This window comes from Zootoca vivipara, chromosome 8 (genome assembly GCF_965207765.1).
Source record: "Zootoca vivipara chromosome 8, rZooViv2.hap1.1, whole genome shotgun sequence".
NCBI lineage: Eukaryota > Metazoa > Chordata > Lepidosauria > Squamata > Lacertidae > Zootoca > Zootoca vivipara.
In genome coordinates, this window is record NC_142591.1 from 50,035,954 (window position 1) to 50,046,476 (window position 10,523).

Here is a 10,523-nt window from a genome sequence, read left to right on the forward strand (position 1 = left end):
CTCTTGTACAGTCTACAAGAACAGCATAAAGTTGACCATGTTCTGAGTAAACTGTTTTCAAGTCTTTATACCGTTGGGTCTGATTCGGAAGCTCCAGCTACTGTAGACTGCAGCAGCCAGATTGCTTTTTACCTTTTCTGGTTAAGAATACTTGACACCATTGTTAAAACAGCTGCAATGGTTGCCCATCTGCTACTAAGCCTGGTTCTAGGTTCATGTATTGATTTACAACTTGGATCCAGGATACCTCAGGGATCTCCTGAAACCTTATATCCCAGCTCGATCACCAAGATCATTTACAGGAGCATCTTTGGTCATTCCCTGAGTTCAGGAGGCTCATCTGACAACAATGTTTGGATGCAGGCAGCTAGGAGTACATCGTCCACAATGGCCGATTGATGTGTGTTTTTAATTTCTCTTTTGCTCTTAACTTGTTCTTAAATGTTATTGTTTCATTTTATGTTTATACATTGTTGTGAACCACTGTGACATATTTTTATGACACAGTGGTATATAAACATTTTTATAAATAAATAAATGATTCCATGTATTTCTATGTAACATTAACACGTATTGGGTAAACCACAGGAAATCATCTATTGACTGTAAAATTCAATATACTGTACTATTTTAAAGGTAAAGGTAAAGGGGGCCCTGACCATCAGGTCCAGTCGTGTCCGACTCTGGGGTTGCTGCGCTCATCTCGCTCTATAGGCCGAGGAAGCCGGCGTTTGTCCGCAGACAGCTTCCGGGTCATATGGCCAGCATGACAAAGCTGCTTCTGGCAAACCAGAGTAGCGCACGGAAACGCCGTTTACCTTCCCGCCGGAGCGGACCCTATTTATCTACTTGCACTTTGATGTGCTTTCGAACTGCTAGGTGGGCTGGAGCTGGGACCGAGCAACGGGAGCTCACCCCGTTGCAGGGATTCGAACTGCCGACCTTCTGATCAGCAAGCCCCAGACTCTGTGGTTTAACCCACAGTGCCACCTGTACTATTTTTCCTTCCCTTAAATTTAGAGTTAATTAGTGCACTGCTTAAGCAAGATCATCAAGCCCAAAGAAGAACCTTATTAAAAAATATATTTTTGAATTCCAAGATAATATTCATTCCTACTATTTCAGAATAGTAACTAATCCTGGGCACTGGTGCCAACAAATAAATAAAGATTCTTAAACAGCAGTGCTACATCTTTCGGTTCCCCAACACCCTGACAACTTTCCAATGACAGACCGACATAATTCCAAGGCCATGAGGAACAGCTTCTGCTGATTAGGGATAAAGAACAGGTCCTAAGTGATGTTATGCATTAAAAAAAAGAAAAAGCCCTCTTGCAGTCAGTCAGTGACACAGTAGCTTATGATTAAGTTTTCCTTTTAATTATAGATTTTCCCTGGCAAATATTAGGTGTTTGCTTTCCTGTGGATTTCACTGGTATTGCTTGTGAATTAATGAATCAAAGTGGGGGGGGGGGTTGTAAGTGAATGTGGCCATAACTATTTAGACATTCCAGCCCACCCTTTAACCTGGCATTGTTCTTTTGAGAAGGTTAAATTCTTCTTTGTGAACTCTATTTATCTCTTCTAGAAACCAACATGCACTTATGATCAATGGAGCTCTGGGAGGCTTTATTGTGTGTAGTTAATTATGTAGTTAAATAGCAGAAAGCAATCTTAAGAATAGTGGAATTCCTCAACAAATTGGCATTTTAAAACCTGGATTTTGCCAGACTTCTGAAAAGGTTTACAAAAATTGTTACAGTAGGAAAAAAATGTTTCTTTCAATCATATCCATCCATGGAACCCTACCCTTATTTGTTTTAACGAAATATCATTTCTGATAATAACAGTTAATTTTCACCAACACCTTATTTTTCCAGTTCTCCTAACAGCATGCAAGACCTTCCATGAGCATAAAAACTGTAACTCGTTTAGAAGCCTAGAGATATATGCTCCTTCTGAGAACCTAAGAATATTAACTTACTGGAGATATGACTGCCAATTCACTTTGTTGGCCCGAACCTCGGCAGCTTTGGCAGCAATGATATTGGTGGGAACAGCAGCATCTACAGCACCCCGGATATCCATTTTTATCTCAATGTCAAAACCTGTTAAGAAAGTAAAGACTGCTATCAGTTTTCATTGAACAATGTGATTTCAAGAGTTAGAAATTGTATTTATAAAGCTGCTAAACCTACGAGAAGTGACTATAGTTCATCCAAAAGTTTAAACCCCACTGACTTCAAAAAAGAATTAAGCATGTACTTAACTTTTTAACACTGAAATTAATGAGGCCTACAAGTCTGTACATTCCACAGGACTGTTCCAGGTGCAGGGATTTGCATACCTTATTATTTGCTTATTTTCTACAGTCACTCACTGAAGCCTATTCTGCATACACCTCAATTTTCCAAAAATTATGTATTATGCTATCCTGACTGTGCACTGATTTGGAATCAAGCATCCTCTAACAATTTTTTTTAAAAAGTCTAAGCCCCACATAGTTGCAGAAGTATTACAGTAATATATACAACATGGTAAGCTCTGAAAAGAGTTCCATGCAATACATAAAGCAGTTTTGAATAAAACGGAACTATAGCCCAAACCTAATAATAATAATAATAATTTAATACTTATACCCCGCCCATCTGGCTGGGTTTCCCCAGCCACTCTGGGCAGCTTCCAACAGAAACATTAAAATACACTAATTTCTTAAACATTAAAAGCCTCCCTAAACAGGGCTGCCTTCAGATGTCTTCTAAAAATCTGGTAGCTGTTTTCCTTTTTGACATCTGATGGGTGGGCGTTCCACAGGGCAGGCGCCACCACTGAGAAGGCCCTCTGCCTGGTTCCCTGCACCTTGGCTTCTCGCAATGAGGGAACCGCCAGAAGGCCCTCGGAGCTGGTTCTCAGTGTCCAGACAGAACGATGGGGGTGGAGATGCTCATTTAGGTATACTGGACCGAGGCCGTTTAGGGCTTTAAAGGTCAGCACCAACACTTTGAACTGTGCTCGGAAATGTACTGGGAGCCAATGTAGATCTTTCAAGATCGGGTGTTATGTGGTCTCGGCGGCTGCTCCCAGTCACCACTCTAGCTGCCGCATTCTGGATTAGTTGTAGTTTCCGGGTCACCTTAAAAGGTAGCCCCACGTAGAGCGCATTGCAGTAGTCCAAGCGGGAGATAACCAGAGCATGCACCACACTGGCAAGACAATGTGCAGGCAGGTAGGGTCTCAGCCTGCATACCAGGTGGAGCTGATAGACAGCTGCCCTGGACACAGAATTGACCTGCGCCTCCATGGACAGCTGTGAGTCCAGAATGACTCCCAGGCTGCGCACCTGGTCCTACAGGGGCACAGTTACCCCATTCAGGACCAGGGAGTCCTCCACACCTGCCCGCCTCCTGTCCCCCAAAAACAGTACTTCTGTCTTGTCAGGATTCAACCTCAATCTGTTAGCCGCCATCCATCCTCCAACCGCCTCCAAGCACTCACATAGGACCTTCACCGCCTTCACTGGTTCTAATTTGAAAGAGAGGTAGAGCTGGGTATCATCCGCATACTGATGAACACCCAGCCCAAACCCCCTGATGATCTCTCCCAGCGGCTGCATGTAGATGTTAAAAAGCATGGGGGAGAGGACAGAACCCTGAGGCACCCCACAAGTGAGAGCCCAGGGGTCCGAACACTCATCCCCCACCACCACTTTCTGAACACGGCCCAGGAGGAAGGAGCAGAACCACTGTATGACAGTGCCCCCAGCTCCCAACCCCTCTAGACGGTCCAGAAGGATGTTATGGTCGATGGTGAGAGATCCAGCAGAACTAGGAAACAGCTCTCACCTTTGTCCCTAGCCCGCTGGAGATCATCAACCAGTACGACCAAGGCAGTTTCAGTCCCATGATGAGGCCTGAATCCTGACTGGAAGGGATCCAAATGGTCCGCTTCTTCCAGGCGTGCCTGGAGTTGTTCAGCAACCACCCGCTCAATCACCTTGCCCAAGAATGGAAGATTTGAGACTGGGTGATAGTTGGCCATATCGGCCGCATCTAAAGATGGTTTTTTAAGAAGCGGTTTAATAACCGCCTCTTTCAGCAGGTCTGGAAAGGCTACCTCACAGAGAGAAGCATTCACCAACCCGCAAAGCCCATCGCCCAGCCCTTCCCGGCTAGCTTTTATTAGCCAGGATGGGCAAGGGTCAAGGAGACAGGTGGTTGGTTTCACTCGTCCAAGCAGCCTGTCCACATCCTCGGAGGTAACAGATTGAAATTGATCCCACACAACTGGACTAGACAGGGCTCCAGCACTCTCCCACCCCAGCCCTGCTCCCACGGTGGAGTCTACCTCTTCCCAAAGCTGAGCGACTTTATCTGCAAAAAACTTTGCAAAATTGTTGCAGGAGATCATGCAGCCCGTACTGGGCCCCGATGGAGCAGGTGGTTCCACTAAACTGCGAACCACCTGAAAAAGTCTCCTGCTGCTGTTTTCTGCAGATGCAACAGAGGCGGTGAAGAAAGGCACTTCTTTAGTTTCACTTTTACTTAGTGTCAGATCACCAACATCCACAGAGGTAAACACCAGGTCCAAGGCATGTCCGCGGCTATGAGTTGGGCCAGACTTATTCAGGGACAGCCCCATGGAGGCCATGCTTTCCACGAAGTCCCGAGCAGCCCCTTGTAAGGTCGTGTCGGCATGGATATTAAAATCCCCTAGGACAACCAAACTAGGTGTCTCCAGGAGAACGTCCGCCACGACCTGAAGCAGCTCGGGCAGGGAATCCTTGGTGCAGTGAGGAGGTCGGTACACCAGAAGGAATCCTGTACTGCCCCTATTGCCCAACTTCCAGAACATGCACTCAGAGAACTGGGTCTTCCCAATAGGACGCCTGGTGCAAACGAATGACTTCCTAAAAATCACTGCAACCCCACCTCCCCGCCCACAAGGCCTGGGTTGCTGTGCGTAAGAGAAACCTGGTGGACAAGCAGCAGCTAAAACAGGCCCATCTGCTTCATCCAACCAAGTCTCTGTCACACATGCCAGGTCAAGTCCTCCATCCACGATCAAGTCATGGATGGCAGTGGTCTTATGAATCATTGACCTGGCATTGCACAGCAGTACCTTCAGGTTGTGTGGGTATCCCTTGCTGATTCCAGTATCCATCCGGTGAAGACCAGACCCGGAGGCAGGAATAGTCCTCAAACAAGACTAAGCCTGCCTCCTCGGTAATGACATGGTCTGGTCTTAGCGTAACTCCTCCTCCTACCCGTGATCACTGAGATCGGTTGTCCCAGTGCCACCACCCCTGTGGAACCTGCCCCAGCCATTTTATTGGCTGGGACCCACTCCCAGGCAGCCCTGACCCCTCCCCCAAAGAACAAATTAAAACCTCTATAAAACACACAAAAAACACAATAAAACAATACTAACCAAGAAACAAAAATTACAGAAGTAACAAAATTAAACAACTTAGGCTGTTTTTGGGCAATCCACATAACTTCCCTTACCTGTATGATATAGGAGGCGGCAGGCAGGGTCCACCCCTTCCCACAACAAGGCATTAATCCCCTCCCTGGCCCAGCCAGCTGTCCCCTCTCTGCTAGTTTTTTTATCAGCCGGGATGGGGGGGCAGGGGTCCAGAGTACAAGCAGGCGTTCTGACCAATCCAAGCACCTTGTCAATGCCCTCAAGCCTTACCAACTGAAAGTCATCCAAAACAATAGCACTAGACAGTGTTCTGGACACCCCTTGAGGGTTATCTGCTGTAATAGTGGAGTCAAGATCCCAGTGGATGCAAGCGATGTTTTGCAAATAAGTCATAGCAAGCTACCATCAGTTCTATCACCTCCTTTGGGCCAGACTGTAAAAGGCCCTGCACAACCAGAAAAAGCTCTGATGGACAGCACAATGAGGATGCAATGGAAAGCCTAAATCTCAACAGGAAGTGATCTGACCTGACAAGGAAGTGGTGTCAATATCACTCACTTTCAGATCACCTTCTTCCTGCTCAGCCAAGAAAACAGGGATCAGAGTGTGACCTGCCACAAGTGTTGGGACAGCCCCATGGTTGTCATGGCAGCCATGAAGTCCTGATCCACCCCAGAGCTGACAGCTTCAACATGGATGTTCAAGCCCCCCAACAGCAGCAATCTGGGTGTCTTCAGCACCACCTCCAAGATCAGTTCTATCAGTTCAGACAGGGAGATGGGCAGCGAGACAGACAGTAAACCAGCAGAATCCCTAATCTCAATGTCAGGATTCTCTCTCTCTCTCTCTCTCTCTCTCACACACACACACACACACACACACACACACAAACACAACTCGACAGAGAGCCTGGAGAGAAAGAGTGTTCTCGCTTCTCACATTCTATCAGCTCTGGCTCAGGGCAATTCCCCACCCACAAGAGGTAGCAGCTACTTTGTGGTTCTTAGAAAAGTTTGTTCACCTCCCTATCTCTTGAACTATTTTTCCAACCAAGCTAAAACAATTAATTCAAAAAATCCTTCCCAGTGGGTTATAGCTCCTCTGGTGCTGACTATTTTTTATTATTGTATTAGGATGGGGTGGGGCTTATCACACTTTTATATTTACTATGATAGTTGGACCCAAGTGCTAATTCATTTTAGAAAAGTTGTTGTTGTTGTTTAGTCGTTTAGTCGTGTCCGACTCTTCGTGACCCCATGGACCATAGCACGCCAGGCACTCCTGTCTTGCACTGCCTCCCGCAGTTTGGTCAAACTCATGTTCGTAGCTTCGAGAACACTGTCCAACCATCTTGTCCTCTGACGTCCCCTTCTCCTAGTGCCCTCCATCTTTCCCAACATCAGGGTCTTTTCCAAGGATTCTTCTCTTCTCATGAGGTGGCCAAAGTATTGGAGCCTCAGCTTCACGATCTGTCCTTCCAGGGAGCACTCAGGGCTGATTTCCTTAAGAATGGATAGGTTTGATCTTCTTGCAGTCCATGGGACTCTCAAGAGTCTCCTCCAGCACCATAATTCAAAAGCATCAATTCTTCGGCGATCAGCCTTCTTTATGGTCCAGCTCTCACTTCCATACATCACTACTGGGAAAACCATAGCTTTAACTATACGGACCTTTGTCGGCAAGGTGATGTCTCTGCTTTTTAAGATGCTGTCTAGGTTTGTCATTGCTTTTCTCCCAAGAAGCAGGCGTCTTTTAATTTCGTGACTGCTGTCACCATCTGCAGTAATCAAGGAGCCCAAGAAAGTAAAATCTCTCACTGCCTCCATTTCTTCCCCTTCTATTTGCCAGGAGGTGATGGGACCAGTGGCCATGATCTTGGTTTTTTTGATGTTGAGCTTCAGACCATATTTTGCGCTCTCCTCTTTCACCCTCATTAAAAGGTTCTTTAATTCCTCCTCGCTTTCTGCCATCAAGGTTGTGTCATCTGCATATCTGAGGTTGTTGATATTTCTTCCGGCAATCTTAATTCCGGCTTGGGATTCATCTAGTCCAGCCTTTCGCATGATGAATTCTGCATATAAGTTAAATAAGCAGGGAGACAATATACAACCTTGTCGTACTCCTTTCCCAATTTTGAACCAATCAGTTGTTCCATATCCAGTTCTAACTGTAGCTTCTTGTCCCACATAGAGATTTCTCAGGAGACAGATGAGGTGATCAGGCACTCCCATTTCTTTAAGAACTTGCCATAGTTTGCTGTGGTCGACACAGTCAAAGGCTTTTGCATAGTCAATGAAGCAGAAGTAGATGTTTTTCTGGAACTCTCTAGCTTTCTCCATAATCCAGCGCATGTTTGCTATTTGGTCTCTGGTTCCTCTGCCCTTTCGAAATCCAGCTTGCACTTCTGGGAGTTCTCGGTCCACATACTGCCTAAGCCTGCCTTGTAGAATTTTAAGCATAACCTTGCTAGCGTGTGAAATGAGCGCAATAGTGCGGTAGTTGGAGCATTCTTTGGCACTGCCCTTCTTTGGAATTGGGATGTAGACTGATCTTCTCCAATCCTCTGGCCATTGCTGAGTTTTCCAAACTTGCTGGCATATTGGGTGTAGCACCTTAACAGCATCATCTTTTAAAATTTTAAATAGTTCAGCTGGAATATCATCACTTCCACTGGCCTTGTTATTAGCAGTGCTTTCTAAGGCCCATTTGACTTCACTCTCCAAGATGTCTGGCTCAAGGTCAGCAACCACACTACCTGGGGTGTACGAAACCTCCATGTCTTTCTGGTATAATTCCTCTGTGTATTCTTGCCACCTCTTCTTGATGTCTTCTGCTTCTGTTAGGTCCTTACCAGTTTTGTCCTTGTCCTTGTTTAGAAAAGTACTTTAGAAAAGTAGTAAGTAAATAAATCAACAACAACACAAGAAAAAATGTGCAGAATGCCCTTTCATTTATCATAAACTATTCAGTGTTATGTAACATGGCCATTGTTCCAAAAAGGATCTGCACATTTGAGATTGTAGATTTGCTGCCAAATAAGGTTCAGGCATAGCTCTCAAGTTTTCCATTTTCTCGCGAGGAAGCCTATTCAGCATAAGGAAATTTCCCTTTAAAAAAGGGAGAACTTGACAGCTATGGGTTCAGGCTGCTAACAAAACTCAGTTTAATTTCTGAGACAAACAGTTTCTGGTTCAAGCAGCAAGTAATTTTGCCCAGCAGCTAAGGATTAACTTGAATTCTACTTCCTGTGACCTATAACCAATATCACTTCCCCTTTCAAGCTAAGGGGTAACTTTTCAATTTTTTCAACCCTATACATACTTTCTAGTTGTAAGCACATGTTCAATGATGAACAAGATTGCACTGCACAAACAAGATTGCACTGCACATCATCCTAAAGTGATACTTTTTTCTTTTTTTAAAGAATGGAAGTACTGTATACTGTAGTTTGAATACCAGAATGAATGACCTTCACCACTTCTGCTTTCTACTTTCTTAGGGGGTGTCTGGCCTAGTCTAACTCTGATGCCAAAACAAGCTGCCTGGGTTTTTAATGCATTAAATCATTGTTAGGACAGAACTCTCCATAAACACCAGATAAGTCAGCCTGACTGAACCTGTTCAAACTTCACCAGGACCATTTGCCTACACACAAAAACCATATAAACTGTTCCTCCCTTCCACTGGAAACATGCAATGACTGTTATTGAATGAAACATCTCCTTCTGCCCTCTGTGTTAGTGTCAACAAGATCAAGTCTTACCTCGGATGAAGGCAGTTGAACAACCATTTTTCATTCTAGCATACAACCCAAGTTCACCTATATGTACTCCAAAAGTCATTAGCAGTACCAAGATAGTGGTTTGATTACAAGGAGCACAAACATTTAACAAAGTGGTGAGAGAAAACCTACTGGTTCAGTAAGCTCAAGGACAGCAAGATTCAGAAAAACAAAGCTCTTATAGAAAGACTGAAATAACCAGACAATTCCCATCCCAAGATAAGAGTGGCCCTTTGCTGTTTTTCTTTTTTTTTAATATGCACAGCCATATCTCCACCTTGCCACTTATTTTAGCCAGCTAGGCCTATCTGCACCACTTATAGAACATCTAGCCCAATAGCTGAGAATGCAGCAGGGCAATCAAATTCATGGATGCCAAGACTAGCAACGGCTGGGATTGGCCACAACAGCAAAGGGGTTAAAAAGCCAGAACCTCAGTAATGCCTCCCAAGTACCAGAGCCTGGAGATAATAGAGAAAAACCCTGCTCTGCTTGTGACCTTCCCTGCGGCATCGAGATAATCACTCGCCGCTTAAACAGATGCTGGACTACGTAGGAATTCGCAAGACCTTTCCTAGCTGAGAGCATTTTGCGGGCAGCGGGTACGTGGGTAGCCCGGGAGGAGAGAACGGGGTTCCAGCTGAGTCTCCGGGGCAGCGCGCAGCCTCCTTGCCAGCGATGCTCGCCAGAAGGCAAGCGGGCGCACCGCCTGTCCCTTCCCGGTGCCCACCAGCCCCACCCCAATGTTTTCCGCTCCAGACCTTGTCCCGTTCCCAGGGCTGCAGGCCTCAGTTACCTCCTTCGCTTCGTAGGCCGGCAATGAAGTCCCCGGAATCCGCAGCGGCAACGAGTGATCCGGACTCAGCAGCTAAGCAGAAGAGGAACAGCCGAGCCTCACGGTCATGTGACCGCGTTCAGCTGACAACAACAGCGGCCGAGATAGGACGACGCTACGGGTCCCCCGAAGGCTCCGTTCGCGAAGCGGGAAATGTTAGCCAAAAAAAAGGAGGCGGGGGACGCAGGGAGGGCGAGCGTGATGAGCCGGAACGTTAGAACGCTGTGTAGACGCAACTTTTATTTTCAGCGTCACAGAACGCTTTTCTTTTTATTTTCTATCGTTATTGGAGGGTTAATGGGAGAGTTTTAAGAGAGCATTTGCAGGCAGCTGTGATAAAACAATCATATAGCCTGGTGGTCCGTGGCAAGTTTAATAACACAATGACCCCAATGCACTTGCTCTCCCCGCAGCGCGCGCACGTACACATAGAACTTTGATCATCTGCACAAGTTCCAGCTTGTCCATATCCTTCTTAAATTG

At 45.9% G+C, this 10,523-nt stretch overlaps 1 protein-coding gene across 3 annotated transcripts in view; it reads right to left on the reverse strand.

Moving 5' to 3' along the window:
• ATP6V1H (ATPase H+ transporting V1 subunit H) overlaps positions 1-10,111 on the reverse strand; it is a 34,800-nt gene extending 24,689 nt beyond the window's left edge. The window contains exons 1-2 of one of the 3 annotated variants that reach the window (XM_035125427.3): positions 10,002-10,111; positions 1,985-2,108 (exon numbers count right to left, since the gene is read on the reverse strand). In XM_035125427.3, coding sequence (XP_034981318.2) covers positions 1,985-2,088 — 104 coding nt within the window. In that variant the 5' untranslated portion in view covers positions 2,089-2,108; positions 10,002-10,111. Of the gene's footprint in view, positions 1-1,984; positions 2,109-9,944 lie in introns of all 3 variants that reach the window. The other 2 variants (XM_035125428.3, XM_088675491.1) reach the window with 2 other exon arrangements.
• Positions 10,112-10,523: the final 412 nt, after the last annotated feature.